Source organism: Pseudopipra pipra, chromosome 2 (assembly GCF_036250125.1).
Source record: "Pseudopipra pipra isolate bDixPip1 chromosome 2, bDixPip1.hap1, whole genome shotgun sequence".
In the NCBI taxonomy this organism is placed as follows: domain Eukaryota; kingdom Metazoa; phylum Chordata; class Aves; order Passeriformes; family Pipridae; genus Pseudopipra; species Pseudopipra pipra.
Window position 1 is genome coordinate 60,807,369 of NC_087550.1, and position 22,541 is coordinate 60,829,909.

The window sequence follows — 22,541 nt, forward strand, 5'->3', positions numbered from 1 at the left end:
ATTCATAACATACCTGTTGCCATCATATATCAATTGCTACTACAGAATATTTCCATTAGTCTGGTTCCTTACACATTCAGATTAATTTAGTATAATTTTCAATGTCCATTTAAAAGTTCAAGCATGTTTTCAGAAACTGCTGATTACTGAAAAAATTAAAATTGAGCTTTTAGAAAAAGGTTTTCAATGTATAATTTTACATTCTTTGAAGAGGCACCATTCAGAGAGAAAAGCTATTCTCCACAGGCAATACCACAAACATAACATGACAAAAATGTCAAGTTAAATATATGTACTAGTTGATATTTGTCAAAATAAAGGGTGTGCCATAACAAAAGCACCAGTTTAGAGATCAGAAGTTTAGAGATCAGAAACTCCATGCTTCCTCCCACAGATGGGTATTTGCCTTCTATACACAGAAAAACAACTCTGCAACATGAAGAGTCAAGGCAATTCCCCCCCCCAATGTCATGTATTTTTAACTCAGTAAAATAATTCTTCTGATTCACCAAGTTACTTGGTATTTACTTTAAACACTAAAAAGGAACCACATCAAAAACATGCATTTCATATTTCACTATTTATATGGAAAAGGAGGTTAATAAATGAAACTTGCTGAAGACTAAGCTGTATTTCAATGCCTCTCCAAACATTTAACAAGACTGATTAACTAAAATTCTCTTTAATCATGTGACAGTACAGAAGATAGTGTATATTATGTATGAAAAAGTATTTGAATTAATATAAACTTACTATCAACTAAGTTACGAACCCTATTAAAATTCCCATTTTTGGTTTAGTATTACATCACTTAAGATTTGGAATAATTGGAACAACATTTTTTTGAAAAGAGGAAAGAAAAGTACTGTAATGGCAAACATTTTATAATATGGATTATTTTAAATTCTGCAGTAAATATTTCAAGACATGTAGATTTTCACTGAATAAGTAAACAACTCTGCATGACAGTACTCTCAACCAGTATGATATTCCTAGCTTGAAATAGGTCTAACAAGTGCCAAGCATCTTGATTTAGAAGAAGCATTTTTAAGTACTTGGACAACAAAATAGTTAAAGGAACCATTAAAAAAAAAAAAGGGGGGAAACAAATAAATCAAGCATCTACATATTAAAAACTTTATATAACTACCTCTTCAGATGCTGTTCCAGCTCCAAGAATAACACTTTCATGGTTATTTGTTCAGGACCTTGTTTCTGGAGAAATGTCACTTTCATTGAGGCATCTATTGACTACCTGCTGATTAGTTTCCCCCAGACAGAGGGTCGGAAGAAATACCTCTCAGTCCTTTGTGGCCATAAGATCAGCATTAGCATTCCACTATTAACCACAAGTCCTGAACTCTGCAGCACTTTCAAGAATTGCAAAGCCTTGCCTGTTAAAGATTATCCACTTGCTTCAATTCAAAGTTTGCCGAGTTTAATAGTGGTTGGTTATGATCAAGAAAAACAAGAAGGGCGAACAGTGACGACACCATAGATCCTGAGATCACATGGTGTTCTGTTACATAAAGCATCAAAAGAGATTAAAATCTTCATGATTATGTTTTCAAATCTCAAACAAATGCATCTTCTTTCAGCAGTGCCAAATTCACCAACTCTGAAGCTGATTCAGCCTGCTCCTGCTTTTTCTGAAGCACATGTTAATCACTACAGGTAGCTAATTCTGCTTAGAGAAAGGCAGCTTAAGTTGCACTGCTTCTCAAATTAAAGTTCTAGGGCTTAATGGCAGTTCCAATTAGACACAAAATTGACAGTACCCTGTTTGCCAGAAAAAATTTTACACAGGCAAATCCTATCCCTGACTGCTATTTTAAAAAGAACCCGTGATGACAGTTTGAGACATGCATCTAGTTAGTCTTCTGCAGACCAGAAAAAGATAGCAACTCATCATGTATCAAGCCAAAAATCTATCAACTATTTCATTTTCTTCCTCACAGAAACTGATCACCATAAGGAGGTTTTGGTGCATTATAGTAACTCCATACCATGCAACTATCAGCCTATATGCGTAGGTACCATTATAACATTGCTTCAACCTAAACATATTCCTTCCTCTACCATGTTAAATGCTTTTCAGTGTGAAGAAAAATTGACTGCCCACAGTACATTGTAGAGAATCAAACAAGATTCACTTTCCTACTCTACAGGCAAGCTGGAGACCAGGAGACAACCCCTCACTACGGAAGTAGCCAGCTATTTGCAGCACGCGCGCAGGAACCCCTGCCACACAAAAGTGCATGGGCACTGATGTTACCCTCTTCTCATCAGACTGTAACCACAAAAATGCAAAGGCAAAACCAGAAATCAAACCTAGCAAATGTTACTTGGACTTACTGCTGACTGCTAAAGTCATGCCAGATGTGTCTCCTCAAGTAGATTTGCCTTCTAAGACCATATTGGAAAGAAACCAAATGGAAGGGTCAAACAAGTTCATAGAATCATAGAATGGTTTGGGTTGGAAGGGACCTTAAAGATCATCTAGTTCAAACCCCCCACCATGGGCAGGGGACACCTTACACTAGTGCAGGTTGCTCAGGGCCCCTCCCAGTCTGGTCCTAAACACTTCCAGGAATCTACAGCTTCTCTGGACCTCCTGTGCCAGTGTCTCACCATTCTCACAGCAAAGAATTTCTTTGTAATATCTAATCCAAACCTGCCCTCTGTCAGCTGGCTCACAGCATGGCCATATACTACTTATCTGCATTTCTGTTCCACCTTGCCAAGGCAGTGAAGTGGTAACTGATGGCAAGGGAAGCAGGTATTACACAATAAAAAAGAAAGGAGTCTGGCTTGGGGGAAGAAGGGAGGGGTAAAATCAACTCTACTTATTAGAACCAACAAGTCTACCATCGCAAACAGGGAATATTTTGTTTAGGCAGTAGTGAGAAAATGAACAAAAGAAAAAAATGCATTTTTTTTTCCCTTGGGAAAGAGGGATGTAGTGAGATTAGTTCCCCATTCCCAAAGCCTAGAGGCAATTCAGATAATTTGAACAGGGCATCAGATGTACTAACTGTGAAGCAGGGCAGAATATTTCTAAACAACTTCTTCCCAGAGCCTTGTACGCTCAGAATGTTCCCTTTAAGACACAGCAAGGAGATTGAAGCAGACAAGTTACATTTTGCCATAAATGTTTCTCTCATTACATCAAGTGCAACTCTCAGCACAGCATGGGAACGGATAACAAGCAGGGCTCCTTTTAGTATTCTCCTCTAGCTCCCACTGAAAAGCCACGGAGGTGGGGCCACTCGGTGGAGCAGCTGGAGAAGAGGCAGACAGGTATAATGGCCCTAAAAGAGGGATGCTTACTCTGAAAGCAGGGCAAATCTTGAAAACTTGGAGATTTACATGGTATAACCACATCTAAAAGAGAGAGGTAGATCAGGCTTCAAGGAAAAATAAGTAAGGAACAAAAGGATCAACAATAGTAGCAATCAACAACTATTAAGACTGTCACAGAATATTCTGAGTTGGAAGGGACCCAGAAGGATTGTCAAGTCCAACTCTTAAGTGAATGGCCCATAAGGGGATCAAAGTCAAGCCCCTGGTGTGATTAGCACCATGCTCTAACCAACTGAGCCCAGTACTATTGAATAACTTCAATATTCAAAATGACATATTACTTATAGCCAGGAGCCTTGCTTATTTTAAAGAGCTGAAGCATCAAGCTGACTAGAAGACTGCTCAAAACCAATTACAGAAAGCCGAACCAAGACAGAAATTTTAATTTCAGTGGCATCCTTACACATCCTTCTAGAGTCAGAGACTCAGTACAATAATAATTCCTTAAGAATCCTACTGGTTACACTGTCTTACATATCACATATGCTACAGCTTCCCTTGGACATTCTATAAAGTACACAGCTGACCTGTAGCAGTCACGGTCAGCTAAGTCTGTATCCCACAGAACTGCGGCAACAGAGCTGATTGGCTTCAGATTTTAAGCTGCCATTCTCCTAACCCTCTTTAACATGCTTCTAGCCCTCTCTATTGTCTGTATTCCCCTCTGTAAAGCTGCACAGTTGACATCAGCTAAAAGGACAATCCTTCTCTGTAACTACTGCACATACAGTACGTGCACTGGTCACAGGTGTTTTCCAGGATGCCTGAAACAATGAGTACACTTTGAAGTATGTTGGAGTGGAAAAGGGATGAAAGCAGTGATGTTAACCTTTCCTGTAGACAGTCTTTACTTTCTCCTTTCCTATTCCAAGATGTCCTTTGAACAGGAGCTCCATCACACTAGCAGCTGTGTCATGAGAGTTAAAAACATGGTCCAGTAAGTTATGCACATCTGACTAATACATCCCTCAGCTCCAATGCTCCTCTGATTCAAATCCAGATTTCTAGTATAGCCAGAAAGATCATTAAGTGTTAGATTACACTGGGGGGAAAGCAATTTCTTAAGGGGCACAAATCTAAGCACTGAATAAAACTTAGGAAAGATTAATAACTGTACTATCGGCTTACATCCACACACACATAAATAGTTCTATTTGCATCTCATGAGTTTATGCTAAAATCCTTGTACCTTGCTCTGCTTATTAAAAGAAGCCATGTCAGAATCAGTTAGAAAGTGAAAAGCAAATATTATACATACATACACACACACACACATATATACATACACACAGCCATGCATATATGATGTAGAACTGCATAATGAAGCAGCTGAATATATTCAGTAAAGGAGCAAGTTCACTGCTAGGCCCGCAAAGAAAATGCTTCATCTCTGGTAACACTAATCACTTTTCCTCATGCAGCAGCCCCAATTCGGGTGACAACATTACAGTAAGGCAACACTCACAGGCTTCATTTGATGCTACTTCTCTAGCTATGTCAAGTAAAATAGTTTCTATACCACTGATCTAAAAGCACCTGATTGAAATTCATCACTTTTTTACTTGGGGAGGTTTGTACCCCAGAAAAGTCTTATCAGTTCCACTCACCACCTTAACAAAAAACAGCAAATGATTTGAAAATCAGCAAACTGATTTTTAGTCAGTTACCAGACTGAAAACAAATTAATCTTTAAACACGACTGCTTCAGAGGCAGCTATTCCGATAACTACATGATTTTTCTCATAAGCATTTCCCATAAATTTGACAAAGCTTGTTACAGTGCATTCAAGTAATTAAAAGGATTACTCGGTTATGTGTAAGTCAACAACTTACAGGCAATAAAAACCACAAAGATATTGTAAGCCTACGGGATTAACTAAGCGATTGAACATTTTTACTGCTTTGAAAAATAGCCTCCAGCTGCAACTGAAAAATGCCTGAAGTATAAGGATCTTCGTTCTTCTCCTGCCACATTCAAGAATTCAGCATCAAGCTATGCTTTTCTTTGTCCTGAACCACCCTGGCTCTTATATAAAGTGACAGATTGCACACAGATGAATTATCACTCCAGGTACATTAGAATGTCAGATATGGGTAAATTTTAACATTTAGTGAAACAAAAAAAAAAGATTTCATGCATGATAGCATCAGGATACCTAGGTTCTCTCCCACCGATAGCTCTTATGCCCAAAGGGGAAGGAGGAGCATATTTCAAGATTCTTAATTTGTGGTACTCCTTGACAGTTTTGATTTAAAAAAAAATACATTAAAAAATGCAGCAGCCCAAGTTAAGATCTAAACTGTAAGTTAATGAATCTGGCATTCAGCCAGCAGAATTTACTGTTTACATCAGTCTGAATGAAGTGTAGCACTTCAGCCTGAATTCTTCAGCGTGTCACACATCACTGAGTGAGCTGAGCTGCCATACCTTCATGGGTAAACATTTAGTAGGCTCATTTTCCACATTCTACAGAGGACTTCAGAGACAGTTTGAATAATGCAGACTTCACCATAAGAAAAAGCAGCAAGGTGACCTTTAGACTACAGACATAAAACACCCTATGGTAACAATGTCAATTTTGATGTGATGCAACAAACTAAGAATTTAAAATTCTGATGTGCATACAAGTGCCTGATAAAGCAGAAAACATACCAGACATTCAACTCTTCTGGAAACTTTAAAGTTCCAAACATGCAATCCTTAAGATATTTAAGGGTTAAAGAATTCCTAAAATAGTTATCCAAAATTCACATAAGTCACCAGGACTTAAGATTTCCAAAGTTTGTTTCAGTTGTTAGCCTCCAAGACTACTATTTTAAAAATATAACAAATAAACCTTTATATCAAGTAATAGCACTTACTGTTACCAGTGATGTCCCATATACATTTGCATCCTAACCTACAAGGTTTTTTTAACACTTTGTTACCCTCCACCCTCCTATCTTAAATCAATCTTTATGCAGTGCTTTGGCACAGGGTTTTGCAAGGCTGCTAGTCAATGACAGCATGCAAAAAATAAATCTGACTTCAGAAAATATTTATTAGAACCACTCAATGAAGCAACGCATGCTGGCTTGCCAAAGGAAATAGTTTTGACAACAAAAAAAGTTAAAAAGCACAAAAAGCTGTAGAAAGACATCTGCACTACAATGAAAACCAAAGCAGTGAAGTGAAAAACAAGAAGGTGGACAACAAATTGGGAAGTATTTCCAAATGCTAGCAGCAAAAATCACTGCTGTACTTTTGTTATCTTCATATTTTGAACAGATGTAATGAAATGCAGTTAGAGAAGATAGTTTTCAGTCTGTCATTAAACAATTTAAAAAGAGTTTAGTTACTAACATCCTAATTGAACATCCAAGTCATCACCAAGTGATATAAAAGGTATGGCTTTCAGTTACACAATGATAAGCATTACAATTGCACATATTTAGTCTGTTAATTTACACTCAATTTTTATTTTCATCTTGGCACCCCTATATATGCTGCCGAAAAGTAAATCCTCCCTGTGTGAAAGATGAAGAAACACATACAGGGAAGACCTTACTGGATCTGAAACACCCATTTAGCCTGGGGTGGCTCCAGGCATGGCCAGAGGCAGATGTTTAGGTGAGAACCCAGCAAGGCAGGCAGATAAATGCAACCTTCCTACAGTATCCTTCTACGTGTCAGCAACCAGCAGCTCGAGGAGTTCCTGCACAAAAAGGAATAACTTAGTGTTTAATGACCCAAGATAATTTTCTTCCAAGAACTGGTCCATTTGTTTTCCTTTAAAGAAATTACTCCGGTCACATAGTTCTGAGGACTTTTTAAAACTCTGGTTGTTAAATTCTGAGTTAATTACCCAGGGAAGAGACAGTTTTCAAATTATCACATATAAAGCATCAACCACCCTGGCTTCTAAGGAGATATGAATTTGAATCTCAGAAGCAGTCCTGATTTAGGAACACACAACAGGAACACCTGGAAACCAGCACAAGCATGAAGCAGCAGCTACAGGAGTCAGTCTTCTCCATGAACCCCAGTAAGCCATCTGCAAGAGAGTTCTTTACATTCCACTAACTGGAAGTCACCGAACTTCTATCATTTAATCATACAGAAGAACAGACAATGTCAAAGCATATTCAAGCTGTGGAACTATGATAGTACAGGGACAACAAAACATATTAAAAAAACTGAGTAAAATATATTGAGGAGGAGGAAGAAGTAATTAAGGGCATTGGTACTGAATACATATTGTCAATTAGAATAGTTATTGGTTACTGCTTTTTGTACTGTGGCAATGACTAAAATCAGATTAAGCCTACAAGAGACAAGCCTAGTATCTCCTCCACTTCTACACATAAGGCATCGCTTTACCATGGCTATGCTATGTTATCCTAATCTAAAGCAAGTACTCCTTTCCTTCACTGCAGCACCTATGAAACCCAAACCAGCTGAATCTCTGATTAAGAGAAGCCTGATGAACATGAACTAGCACAGCACAGTAACAGCAGCTCAGCATTTTTTGCTGCAAGGGATTGTCAATCTACTGTGCATGTTACATCAGCAGAATACAAAACTAATGATGAAGGATTTGCAGGCATTCAGCCAGACTGGAGGGGAAGGAACCCTGCCTCCTGAAACATGTCTTTGGTGGTATTGGTGTTTTTTAACTTAAGCATACAAGAGAAAACTTGAGATACTATGAAGTTGCCTGTCACATGATCCATGAAATGGAGCCCCCCACTTAAGGGTAACTTAATTTCAACAGACAAATGCAGCAGGAAGCAAGACTCAAAGCTTCCTATTGAGAAAGGTCATCCAAAACCTTCACAGGACAACTGCAGAATAAATCTCTGGCCTGCCCAAACCTCCAAACTGAGATCCATCAGTAGGTGTGAGCTAATAGAAACCAGTTACAGCTATTCTTGGACATTCTTCCTCAGTAATACTGGAACTTTATGAGACTAAATTACAGCAGACATTCCTCGGGCATTTGGTGACATCCATATTAAAGGAGTAAATTAAAGATTTAGAACAATGTAGGTCTAACCATTGTCAAGATAGGAAGAATTTTTAACTCTACAGCTCTCTTCCCACAGATTTTCCTTTCTTTCAGATTCCAGAGAGCAGCCTGTACTTAAGCAGCAGCTCACGCCCAAAAAGCTTTGGGAGCCATAAGGCTACTGTCTTATTTTTAAGAAGTCAGCCTCTTTCAAAAAGGCAAGTAGAACATCACCTCTGAGCCACTACACAAACATGAATTCATAAAGGAGTAACCAACCCCTTTTGGTATTGCAAGCACAGCAGTTATAACATGACCTTCAACGTTCTAAAGCAAACTGCAGAGACCAGAGATGTTGGGTTTTTCTCTACCATATCAAATATTTTCCCATGGAAGGAGGAGCAACGCTTTGTCATCCTGCTTCTCTTCTTCAATAAGGCCAGACACCCTGCAAGGCAATATCTAGCTAAAAAAGTGATTCTCTGATGTGTAAATCAGAATAAAGCCCTCCAGGAATACAGTGCTTCAAAAGAGAAGGCCACTCCACCAGGCCCAAGCATTCGGCTCCTGGACCATGCCAGGACCTCTCAGGAGCAGCACAAGGCAAGTGCCAAACATCCGAAGAAAGAAAGGTGTAACTTGCTGCTGAAAGTGAAACTTCAGGGTCTGATAAGTGTTCTGTGTTATCTGTTCACATACAGATAAGTTCCATGGTGCTGTGAAACCTACTTAAGTGCTTACAGAGGTTTGAGAGGAAAACAGCATCAACTAAATAACACCACAGGTGGCAAACTAAATACCTTGCTACTGAGACACTGATACCGTACAATTCTTTTCCTGTAATGAGTCCCATCAGTGGCTCACCAGGACTGATTAGGCTACATTAGTTCGAGTGTCAACAATATCCTAACATTAAGCATTAGCTCCTTTAGCAGGCATTGGAAGACAGCACTAGTCCTATACTTCATTATTTTTACTGTGAATATTTAACTCTTATCCTGTATCTATTTTGGTATTCTTCTAAATTGATTTGTGTTTGCCAATGTTTATTTCAGAAAAGACTGAAAGTCACCACCTTCAATTTTCTTATCTGGCTATGTAACAACAGCCAGCAATTCTGAAATTAGCAGCCTCTGACACAGCATTTTCTTCAGAGACCTTCTGATTGTATTTTCATTTCTTCTCTTATCAGTCAGGAGCACAGAATGTGACAACATTGCAGATGTGCTAAAATGTCCCTCTTAAGCCAAAAATTGGGAGTTCAGTTCCAGAGCCAGTAATTATCAGTGACTTTCTTGAATCTAATTGCTCTAATCGGGTGAGTGAAAAAGGTATGAAGGTTATTTGAGAGACCAAAATAAGGGTTTGGAAGAGTGTATCTCAGTGGAATAGAGATTATTTTTATATATCCTATTATTAATGAGACTGGGAAATGTATTTATAATGAAATTAAATATTAAATAACAGAACCATAGGAAAACCATCAAACTACAGATTTGGAAACTAGAAAAGCACATCAGTGGACTAAAGAAAGACAAAAGAGTAAGAAGCAAAAAATAGAAATAAAAAGGCAAGTGGAAGCAGGGAAGGAACAGGGAAAATAAGTAGTTAGGACAAGCCAAACAGCAAGGAGAGCAAAGCATCAAAAAGAGAAGGGTCAGGAACTGCATGAGGGAGTGAAGAGGATAAAGGAATTACAGGCTAAAAATATCCAAAAGAAAGGTACCAGCAGATGTTATTTTTTGGTACATTTAATACAACATCAAAAAAACCAGAAAGAGCATTTCTGGAAATGCCATACTTTTCTGGAAAAGAAAGAGAAATATAGCAAGGGAAGAATTAAAAAACTAAATCTACAGCAAGCAGCTGCCAAAGCCCTGCAGTTTCCCTTGGCAGACCAACACTTCTATTGATAACCCAATGCTATATTACTGTCCTATGATGACAGCTTTTGGAAGAAAAAAAGGAAAAAATAAATAAGAGTTTCAAACTCAATCTCCCTTCTCTGTGTACATGAGCAAAACCATCCAGCCTATGACGACTCTCTCCTTGTTCATGCTCCAAATACAGTGTGCTAAAGAAATGCTTTAACATAAAGTACCACAAATAAATCAGTTACATTAGACAAGATCTTTATGTGGTTCACCTTACCCCTCTGGAAAGGGTTAAGGTGACAATGCTAGGGTAACTAATTCCAAAATGATCCACAAAGCCCTGAACCGTGCTGTCCTGTCTCTTGCAGTCATGCAGAAAAGTGTTGCCACTGATGGAGTTCTCCTGCCAGGAGCACTGCAGAAGCAGCAGCCCTTGGTTTAACCAGCAGGACCACTGCCCTTCAGTGTAGTCGATTAAATGCCATCCAAACCAAAAACCCAGCCTATACCCATCTTTCCACAATCACAAGTGATTTGGTCACCACAAGCCTGAGGATTTTTTAAGACTGCAGCACTCCCGTGTGAACTGCAAACAACACACTGCTATTTTTGCTTCTCTTCGAAGCACAGGCATTTTGAATGGGGAGGACAGACAGACAGAAAGCCAGTTTACTGACCTATGTGCATTTCAGCTGTAGTTAGTAATGGATACCCAGGCTGGCCCCAGAACACGTGCTTCGCGGCAGCGCAGGCCCAGCCTGGCCCCCGGCACGGAAAGGAGCGAGAGAATGGGAGCTTCGCCTGTGCGGACAGTGCCATCGTGGGAGATGAGAGGGGAGCCCCGGAACACATAGAAGAGAAGGACAACTCTAAACCCGGGCAGATGGAGCTCATCAGCCCTGTAAGGCCATCCATCTAAGAGAAGGTCACTCTAAACAAACCCATGTCCTGAGGACCTCGCTGCCACCATCCAAGCTCGCTTGGCCCTGGCAGATGAACCTCAGGATTAAAGGGTGGGCTCAGTTCAGCACACACTGTGTCTCACCTAAAAAATCCATTGTGCAGGCTCGAAGGCCTTACCCGCATTTGCAAAGCCCTGTATCACCAATGCGCTTGTAACAAACGTGGGCAGAGACCTTTCCCAAATCTTCGTTTGCGAAGACTGGCCATGATGATGAGTAATGGATAACACTTCATATTGTTCACTGAAAAATGCACCAGAAGTGGTAAGGATGATGAGTTCTAAATGTATTCCAAAAACTCTCTGTATTTCTGGCTTCTGAATATCAGTTTATCAAGTTAAAAGAACCAAGAGTTCTTATTTCCAAGGAACTTGGAAAAAAAAATTAAAAAAAATAAAAATCAAAGTTAATTACTTTCTCCTTCAGTCAACAGTTCAATATCCCATTAAACATTTGCAGTGATTTTTACTGGTACATACATACTGATTTAAGTCCAAAGATATAAGTAATCTTTGGATTACTTATAATCTCAGTGAAAGCTCAGGCTTTCACGGCAACAGGCTTTCCATTGACAGAGGCTGGACTTTCCATGTTTTAATAAAAGGCGTAAACACAATTAACAACTAACTGCCATGAAAGGTTCTCTACTTCATCCTGCCCACATATTCTTGCCTTCTCCTTCACACTGCATCTGATGGAAAACCAAGTATTACCACCTGCTACACCATGTAAATAATACAAAAGTGAAGGCAGAAAAGAGTGACTGGCAAAGTGGGAAGAGTGAGAGTGTATAAACATTTTTCATTCTAGGCTGCTTTGCTGTGCCTTACACACACGTGCCAATTCCACTATCAGCATAAAGTCTTCCAAGAAACACCAGGCAGGACATGCTACCACCAAAAAGCAAATATGAAATTTTGTTGTTATTTTCTGTCGGGATATTTTATTGTTGTTAAAGGAAAGGGAAGAATAAGAAAAGCAGATAAGGAAATAAATATTCCTGGGTAATTAACTTTTCTAAAGAAATGCATCACGGCAGTAGGATTTCCCTTTCCCAGTCTACAGCTATGTGGCATGTCTGACTCAAGATTCATTGCACGCTGCCAAGTAGAGGGCATGCTCGGTAAACACAGATACAAATAAACTGATATTTACCTGTGTCAGAAGTTTATCAGAACAGAAGATGAAGAACAACATTCCAAAGAAGATAAGCAGGCAGGCAGAAAGGACAGCAGAAAAGAGGGGGGAAAAAAGCAAAATTATAATCAAAGTTATCATACATATTAAGAGATACACAACAGCAAGTACGGTTAACATTAAACCTGTTACTTCAGGGTTACTCAAGAAGTGACTGAATCACTTGTGCCAAGAAGCAAAGAGGTATAGACACAGATAACAGCATTATCCAATTATTTTATTCAAAAAGTATTACTTGAGTCATGGATTTGTCAGATGGAACTGTGTCTGGTCCATTCAAAGGCACCCTTCAAGATAAGTGCACAGTTAAAAAAAGAGGTCTGCTTGCAAGTTTACTGAAAATAATTCACATATTGAATATCAAGCAGTATTTCTCAAAGCTCACTTTAGCATAGGCAAGGTTAGATGTCTAGAGGACAGTACACCCAGGGGTCTCTGCCTTTCATCTACTAATCAGAGAAGCAGCCCAGAACAAGGAGCATCCTGAACTAAGGCTGGCCTTTACAAATATCCTTCCCTCATATAAAGCAGATTTTTCAGTGGTCAGCATAATGCAAACTCTAAAAAGGAAGCTCATAGAACGAAGCACACACACACAGCAAACCAAAATCAATTCAGTGGACTAAGAGAATTCTAGTAGCTAAAGTCCATTAGGCACAGCACCTACTGGTATTCTGACTTCATAAGGCTACTGAAACCAAGAGCCTTACAGGGAAGTGTAGTAGCACCTTTTCTGTTCCTGTGCTTCGTTCTGGCTTCCGAGCCCATCCATTTCTCCTTTTCCACCTCTCCTATATTCTTTTCTCTGTCCTTTCTGGTACTTTTCCCTTTGGTTCGGTAAACTGGCACATAGTAAACCTTCCAGGTGTTCCCCTTTCCCCTGTTCCCAGAAGACGCAGTTGGCAATGACATTCCAAGCACGGGGGAAGCATAAGATGATGCGTAGAGATGGGTAGCGGGTGAAGGCAATGGATATCAAGCATGCATAATTCATCAGAGCTACAGCTGTCTCTGTAGAGAATGCAGAAAAAGAATCTTCTAGCACACCACACTGTAAGGAAAGCTGAGATCCACAGCACACACAAAAAGATCAATATGACACCTTTAGGAAAGCCAGAAATAACAAGGTAAAGAAAAAAAAAGAGGAAAAACCATTATATATTATCCTAAACTGCACAGACTAACCTTAAAACCACTATAGCTTCAGATATTTTTACATTTATTTCAACTCGAAAAGAGTGCACAATATCTAGCAGCTCCCATTGCTCTAAAGAAGAATACTTGCATTACGATTTTTAAGGATCTGAACCTTTGTTCAATTGCACAGCAAAAAGTACCAAAAGAAACTGAAACATTATCATCTTAACTATTTTAGCATTTGTCACAATTATTTTCTCACCAACATGAATTAAGAGAAAACTAGATAACTTTCAGTCTCAAATTGCCACTCATGCATAAAAGGAAGTTTCTATGAGAATTAAAAGGTATTCCACATTTTGGGTTTTAAAGCAAGTGATTACTCATGCTGATTTGAGACTCCCTTCAACAGTTAAGTGGCTGCTTTTTCCTTCAAGGCCCCTATTATATAATAGTTCACCCGCCTACAAAACACTAATTTCCATACAACAACTATAAACCACAAGTTATCCATTTTTTGCAATAAACATTCCTCTAAATGCATGAAACAACTTTTTCTGGTTTTATTTTACTTTTGCACCAACTTTGAGCAAGAGGAAGCTGCCACTGACATCAGCACTACAAACAGGCACCTAAAATAGCAATGCAGCTTTAAAAAATGCAAAACACAAAAAGCCAAACCAAACAAAATTCCCAAAAACAACAACAAGAAGTCATCCTTTGACCATGTGTAAAATGCTTGAGGAAAACCAGAGAGGTCACACAGATTTTTAAACTTCCCATACAGCACACTGTGCACAAAAACAGGAATTAAAAGTACACAATGCTTGCATAACCAGAAAGTCCCCAGTCTCACTGCAGAAGGTTTAACATGATCGCCACCAACCCTGCCCCTGGAGGGCTCCTTATATGTGGAATTATCTGTTACAGTCACACTAAGACAGAAAAGCCTCCCTTGTTTATTAGCTGAGGACTCAAACAAGAAAAATAAAGTGTAAATACAAGTACAGACCATTCACTATTCTTCTTCCAAGCTTCATACAATTTGGGAGTTATTCAACCACAACAATAATTAAGGATGCCTTGAGAGTACCATACCTAAACAAACCCTATTCCAATACACCACACTGCTGACGCTACGGACTCAGCTGAATATCACCCAGCCCTGGTAGCTTTGAAGCTTTTTCTGCCTTTTCTTCTTTTTGATGCTTCCCTCTTTTGGGGGTCTGTGGGCTCCTCTAGCCCTTGCAGAGGTCAGGCAAGCCCCTGGTGACAACTTCTCCCTCAAAGTCTACCTCGAAACAACTTTTAAGTTGAAAGCTGAATAGAGGTGAAATTTAAATAAGAAACACCAGACCGGGACTCTGCAGAATCAACCTATAAAAAGGTGAAATAGTCACTATGATACATAATGCAAAAGCAACCTCAATGCAATTAGTTACTTCCATCAACTCCATCCTCCCAGGAAATCCATATATAAGGTCACTGGAAAGCTCTGCCTAACTTACTGAGTACCATTTCATGCCTGTCGTACGCCATCAGAATCTGCATCCCTGTGGGGCATCACTGTCCCTTCCCCTAACCCGCTTCCCACTAACCTTAACTACTGTTAGCTTGTTCAGATGTGGATTCAGCTGCGTTTCCGACTTGCAGACACGAGTTATTTACGCAGTTTACATTAACTCTGCAAAATCCAGAGCAGCCGAGGCCGATCCCCGGAGGTCCGCGCGCCACCGGACCCGGTTATTTCGGGACAGCGCGGCCGCTCCCAGCGCCGGGCAGGGACGGAGGGACAGGCGGCGGTGGCTCCGCCGCGACACCTGCCGGCCGCTCCGGCCGCCGCTCGGCCCCTCCGAGGGGACGCCGCCGACACCCGCGGCTCCCGCCGCCTCGCTGCGCCGTGCCCTGCGGCGATGCTCGCCCCCGCCCACTCGCCCCACGGGTACGAGTTTGGGAAGAGCGGGGGAAGATCCCTCCCGAAGGCGCCCAGCCGCGGGGACAGCCCGCCCGGCCGCGGGAAGGCGGCACTGCCCCGGTGCGGCCGTCAGGGAGCGCTGCGGGCCCGGCCGCTGCAGGGCCCCGCGGAGGATCCCTCCCCGAGAGCAGCGCACACCCGCCGCAGGTAAATACACGGACACTTCGGGAGGCGCGAATAACGCGGGGTGCAGTGGTACACGGTTCCTCTCCTTCCTTCCTACAGAAAACGGTTTTATCTCCCTGAAAACGGAGGCCCGACAGGGTGATTTAGCCTGCATTCACACAGATAATGGCTACAAGCACAGACACAAAAGTATCTCGTTTGTACACGGAGGCTGGGTACATAAATAAGAGCATCGAAGCAGATAAAAGCCGACTGACAGTGAAAAGCGGGTTCTTGGATGACGGTGGAGCACAACCCAAATATGGGAAACCAGGACTTGCCAGACACACCTGTCCCCAGCTGCTATGCATCCCCATAGGCCTGGGCCACACACCTCCAACCACTTTATATATCCCCACCTAGTAGTTTTCTTTTACTACAGAGTAATTGCATGCAGAATGTGGCACGGGGAAGCTCACAGGGACGGAGTCCTACTAAAACGTGGGAAAGGGAACCTTTGCCCTGGAACATGTTCCCACCAGCATCTCCTCTCACTTACTGCCCCAAAAAACAGGGTGCCTCTCAACCCTGCCATCAGACTTTTCCCCAGGGCATCCCTCAGAGTCATTCACTACTTTTAGGTCTAAAATGAGCTTGGGGCCAAAACCTGTGTTGGTTTTTCCCTCTGAGTAAATATTTAAGGCTGTGTATGTGCAGGGAAGACCAGACAAATCTCCCTGGTGCTCCACATACAGGAAGCCAGCCCAGCTTTGATTGCTGGAGCCTGCTTGTGAATAGAGGCAGAAAGAGACACTGATCTAAATCAGACTGTGAGCACACCATATTTTTCTTGGGAGAGGTAACCTGCAGAACACAGCAGAGAGGCTGCAGTACACCACGCTTGCCAACAAGTTAAGCTAAAGCAATGTGCTCTCTTTCCCTCTCTCATCAGCAAAAAAGCCAAAGGTAGCAAGATACTGGTGTCACACCAGAAAAACCACACTTGATAAGAAAGAAAAAAAAAAGATAATTTCAATTCGCAGAGGCAAAATGTATAAGAGAATTATCTCTTATTCATTTCAAAACACTGCATTGACAGTACTCTTTTTCCCACTATAAAACTAATGTAACTTCTCAAACTAAAGTAATCCTCATATTAATTATATTAATTGGATTACTAGATTCCCTCTAGTCTTCCTGAAAACTCCCCTAAATTTACTCCTTCCTTTTGGTAGAAGGTCACTAACCAGTCCTCAACATACACATGCCCACAAGCATTGCAGCTTTATTGAAAAAAGACTCTGATCCTCTGGGCCAGCCTCGCAGCATATGACAGGAAATAAAACCAACCCAAACAGTTGTTTTAGCTGAAGCTGCCAAAGGGTCATTGGCACTCTCACCTCCAACCCAGTCCATCTTTGCTCACTGGTGGTTACCTTTGAGCAAATACTAAATCAGTGAGATGCTGAGCACTCAAATCCTGCCACTATTCCCAGGAATACCAATAGAAACAATCTCTTGCTGAACCTAGCTTAAGAAAACACACACAAGCGTGTGTACCCAGGGCATGCAAGTGAGGTGGCATATCAGAACACAAAGATTTTAGAGTCTTAATTTCCAAGACCTCTGGCTGCTAGAATATACTCTTAAAAAATCAGACTTTATGTTTGTTTGTTTAAAATGTTTCTTTATGAAAAATGTGAAGTTTAAAGAGAGTGTACTCCACCGTGCAACCATTTTCAGTGCGGGTGAATATGCAACTCAATGTTTTTCCTTTTTATGAACACACAAACACTTGAAGGAATTGTTTTTTGTTTTTCCCCTTCCTTGTTTTTTTTGTTTGTTTGTTTTAACAGAGCAGAAGCCAACATGGCAAAGACTTGTTCTTCAACTGCCAAAAGCATCACTAGTATAAAAGTGATGTCAGCACTGTTTTGTTAGTAACGCTGGCCTTCCCTCTGAAAAGGCAGAACATACACATTGCCAGGTCAAGCATTAATGGAAACAATTGTTAGTTTTCTTAGCCCTGCAGTGTGAAAGCTTGTAAGACAAGACATCATTAAAAAAGATCTGGGTTCACCTCAAACAATCACTCCAATTCACTTCTGAAAATCCATATGCTCAGAAACTCAAGTGATTGAAGAAGTGGCAAAGGTAATCACACACACAAAAAAAAGGGATTAAGCCTTGACTTTTTTTGCACTCCTCCACCTCCACCTCACCTTCCTCCTCGCTGGCTTACCTACACATGTACTGGAACACAGTATTTTGCAGAAAAAGATGTGCCTGCAAGATTGTGAACTCAATGAAAAACAGGTACTTTATGCAACCTATCCTTCCAAATTTAGTATTTAATCAACTGTCATAACAGGATTTGACACAAAGAGTCTGAATCTTTTGTTACTGTGCCAACCTGGAGTTTTGTCTACTATGGAAGTTTCAATACTGCACGTAGACTCCACGAGTTATCTGATCAAACCCATATTTACACTCCTAATTATCAAAGCAATGTTTTATTCAATTATTTCACCGAATCATCTTACTTTTTCTCAAGTAGAAAGTGCTTCACACAAAAGTGAAGCAGGCAGTGAGTTTTCTGCATGAGAAAAATCTCTGCAAATTGACCTTGGGCAGGATGCACAGGAAGAATACTGAAGGGCAAGTATTCTTAATTGACCAAATGTCTTTCGCTATAGGTTCTACAAGTTAGAGAATTGAAAGTTTCTACCTTCAACATATGGGAACAAATAATAACACAGCAGGTCTAATAAAAAGAAAAAAGCAATCAAAAAAAGTAGCTAAAATGTAAGAGTTCTAAACAACTTAAGTATGATACAGGTGTTACAAAATTATAGAAAAAATTAGACTGGGTCCTTTGGCTTTCATCTAGTCTAACCTCTATTAAATAAGGTCGAGCTTCAAAATTACATCAGGTTGCCTTCTGAAGTAATTAAACAAGAACATACAGAGCTCTAAGCTCATAAACACTATCCTGACAGACCACCTCAAGTTGGAAGATGCCATCTAAAAGACTAGACCTTAGGAATGCTGAAGAGCAGTAACCAAAAATGGTGCAAACTTCATATAGACCTTGCAAATCAGATCAGCAAAGGCCACACATTTGTGATCCCCCACCCTCAACTAAAACAGCACAAGTTATTTCTTGAAACAGCAGAAAGAGAAAGAACAGAGTATTGGAAGAACCAGCAATCAGTTTCCAAAATATTACATCTCTAGGATATGAGAACCAGGAAAATAGTATGGCTCGTCAAAACTACAGTTAGAAAAGTACAGCAGGCAACTCCTCAGAACATACCTTATATTAAGCTATATTTTAAAAATTACTTCAGCTATTGATTTCTGCACTCCTGGCTGGAGATCAAACCAGAATCTTAAGTCTCCAACAGCAGTAACCTTTAGTATGTCATACTCATTTTCTTATGACAGCTTAAGATAAAAGATCATACTAGCCCAAAAAATAAAAAGTATAACTCTCCTCCCTCCTGGATGTTTTTAAGGAGGAAAGTCCCATTCTCTCAGACTTCTGCTGGCAAGGGTAATTAAGGCAGCAGCTGAAGACACCAAGAAACTCAGTACATGGAACCTTTTCATAAATGCTCAAATTACATTTGAATTGGGGCAGGGGGAGAAGGGAGAGTATCAAAGTGAAAAATAATAGTGAAAAGACAACCAAATACATCAGTCACGCAGAAGGCAACAGGTTTTATGTCCCAGATGAAACTCCACTCTCTTGCCTTGCAAATGTAATACGACTAGGTTCTAGCTCTGTAGCACCCCAAAACCTCAAGAACTCACAGGTACTGTATTACCAGATCATGTGAATTAGATCCAATTACATATTTTAAAACAATGGTCACAAATAATTCTGTTGTAATTAGGTACGATGTCATGATCCAGGGTGCAGACAGCATTGAATGAAGGCCATATCCAAACTGACAAGAGAGATGCTATCTAAATGAGTACCCCAAGAGACTGTTACAAAACATTAATGCCAAGTAGAATCAATTTTAAAAATGCCACATCTGTAATACATATATGTGCATACATATATATATACGTATTATAAAAAAAAAATTTAAAAGGCAGGCAAAAATTAGAATACTTTGGTCTTAATTTCGTGTTATAAAACTCATGCAGATTTATAGGCATGGTTTTATGCTTTGGTGCTGTTCTGTAATACTTAAATGACCACTTCCAGAAAGTTCATCACCTGCGTATCTTGGGATTGTTTCCTTCAAAATTTATCACCCTGAACCACTGTTTCAGTCCAAGTGTTTAGATGAATGTTGCCTGAATTAAGCCACCATTAGCAGTTTGTTAAAGCCCAAAGATATGTATTTAATTAGTAGCTCAGTGGGTACAGCTCTCTACAGTCACTTCTAAAATTCAAAAGCAAAATACAGCAAGAAAAGGGGAACAGAAACATTACAGTTGTAGAAATCAATGTGGCCTCTGTCTACATGTGAGAGAAAAGCAACACAAGTAGGTTACATGAAATGTTAAGACTGTGTAAGTGAACTGGAGACATATCTTAACCTTACATCATCCCATTTAACATTATTCTCAAAACGTCTGTATTGCATAACTACAATTTTAAGCGTTTTTGAAGTCTATTAAGAGCCAGTTACTTTTTTAATCTCAAGCACCCTTGTCTGCAATGACTGCCGAGTGTAAACACACCAAATGTCTTTCTATAGCTTCTAACAGTTAAGGACTGACATTTCTACTGTTCCAATAATTTGATGGTCACAAAGTTATGATGGAATTTTCCTTTTTTGTTGTTTTTTTTAAGCTGTACTCTAGACTGAACTCTAACAGCAAGGTTAGAGACATGCTGGAAATGTTCGCAATACATGTTTGCTGAGGTTAAGAATAGCCCAAAGATAAGCAGTTGCCTAAACTTGGCAGTTATGAACTGGGACTCTACACAGGCACAAAACATTCTTCTGATGCTCAGACTCATTTGTTCTCAAACACTGACTGTCCTGGCTCTGAAGCCATACACAAGTTTAATGAGGTGACAATCCCCTGCTGTCACAAAGTTTTGAGAGATTCAGGTCACAGAAAAAAACAAAAAAAAAACAAAACAAAACAACAAACCATGGGTAATTTGACACAACAGGAACTCACTGAAGAGAATTAGATAATAGGTGCTGAGACTTGGGTTTTTCCCATCATCAAGATAAAAATCCTATTTTCTTCTCAGCACTAAATGAGAAGGCTCACACTTGGTATCAGAAAATGTGTGTATATTTGATGCTTGAGTCTTGGAGAGGATTTAAAGAAAACCTCTGATAAAACACATTCTTTTCAGGGGAGTCACAACTATTTCTTTCCCAAAGCTTTCAGAAACTTGAAACATCTTAAGGTAGTCTTATATGCCTCCATGTAAAACTAAATTGGGAGGAGCAGGTTAGTGCAGAAAGGAGAGGTTTAGCAATGCATATAATGTAATCCATGGCAATTGAGTAAGTCTGCCTTTCATCAGCAATAGTGCCTTATTGAATCTAACCTCATTAACAGCACAGAATTTCCCACAGCATTTGTAAGAAATATCAATTTTGAAAATTTAGCATTATTTGATCTCACATGCCATCTATACCATTTCTCCTGAAGCCACTGTAATCTTATACTGAAAAAAATAAAGTCATAGAAGCAATAATTCTCCCAGCCTCTAAAACACAACCATCTTGTCTATAGTGAAATATGTATTTTTTTTACATTACACTTTGAAAAATAAAGAGCACTTAAGGTCTTGTTTTGTATTAGTAGAGCTCATCAAACTCATTATTTCTATTTAAAATTTGATGAAACAACATTCATAAACACCCTGAATACAAACATACTAACAGTAACTTAAGTACGAGTAATTGTACTTGCCTACTCTGCATTAGTTTTATTTATCACCAGTTAGCATAACATGTAAGAGTCCACTAAGTTCAAACAATACCATATTAGGAAGCTGCACTAAATCATTTTTTAACTGATTGTAACTAAACAGGACTTTTCTCTGGAACTGGTGATCAGTTTCTGAAAGCAGGTAACGCACAATTATGGACAGATTCTTCACCTAAATTAGTCAGACATTAAAATTATCTCATCTTCTTTCCTTTTTTCATAGATTCTTACTAAGTAGTACCCAGGCTTCCATCCATTTTAAAAGCAAAACCAGAAACAATGGTATTTCGGTCTCTGAAAATATAAGAGGCTTCTATTTTCAGTAAAATAGTGCCGCTTCACATCAGCATGCAGGACCATTACAATGTCATTACATTTCACAATCATTAAGAAAATGGAATTTCCAGATTAAAAAAAGGGCAGGCACAACAATCTGTATATTTCCTCATCAGATGTAATGGACAAAAATTAAATTATGACAATTTAGACTCAAGCTCAATAATTGTCTCCCTGTCTCCCTGCACAGAAGACAATTTTTCATTCTTCTCTAAAACAGCTGCATCACAGAATCAGCTTTTAATGGAAAGCCCCTCTATCTATTGATGGATACTAGCACTATAAATACTTACTGGAAATAAAGTGTTGAATAAATTGTAAAGCTGTAATGGAAGACTTGTTTTCTTTTTCAGATTGACTCTCAAACACATCTGCTAGCCATAATCAACAGTATGATCCTCAAATATTAGCTAATAAAAATGACAACAGAAGACATGAGAATTAAGGAAAAAAAAACACTTAGAAAGGCAGAATAATATTCAAAATATACCAAAACACAGGAAATCATCAATACAAAATAGTCAAAATTATATATACAGCTTAAAAGAATCTCAAAAGATTTTATTCCTTTCTTACCCTAAAGAGCATGGAAAAACAGAACCTCATTTGTCTTCTCTCTTCTCTATTTCGTGGGAAACAAGTTTCATGTTTTCATCTTGATAATTACTACCTTTATCTTTCGTGC

At 39.5% G+C, this 22,541-nt stretch overlaps 1 protein-coding gene across 4 annotated transcripts in view; it reads right to left on the reverse strand.

The window, feature by feature from the left end:
* TSC22D1 (TSC22 domain family member 1) overlaps window positions 1-22,541 on the reverse strand; it is a 92,955-nt gene that overhangs the window by 13,655 nt on the left and 56,759 nt on the right. The window contains exon 1 of one of the 4 annotated variants that reach the window (XM_064645682.1): window positions 1,151-1,662. The exons of the other annotated variants lie outside the window; for them this stretch is intronic. Within the exon in view, the coding sequence (XP_064501752.1) occupies window positions 1,151-1,236 (86 nt within the window). The 5' untranslated portion in view covers window positions 1,237-1,662. Of the gene's footprint in view, window positions 1-1,150; window positions 1,663-22,541 lie in introns of those variants that run through there. 4 annotated transcript variants of the gene reach the window in all.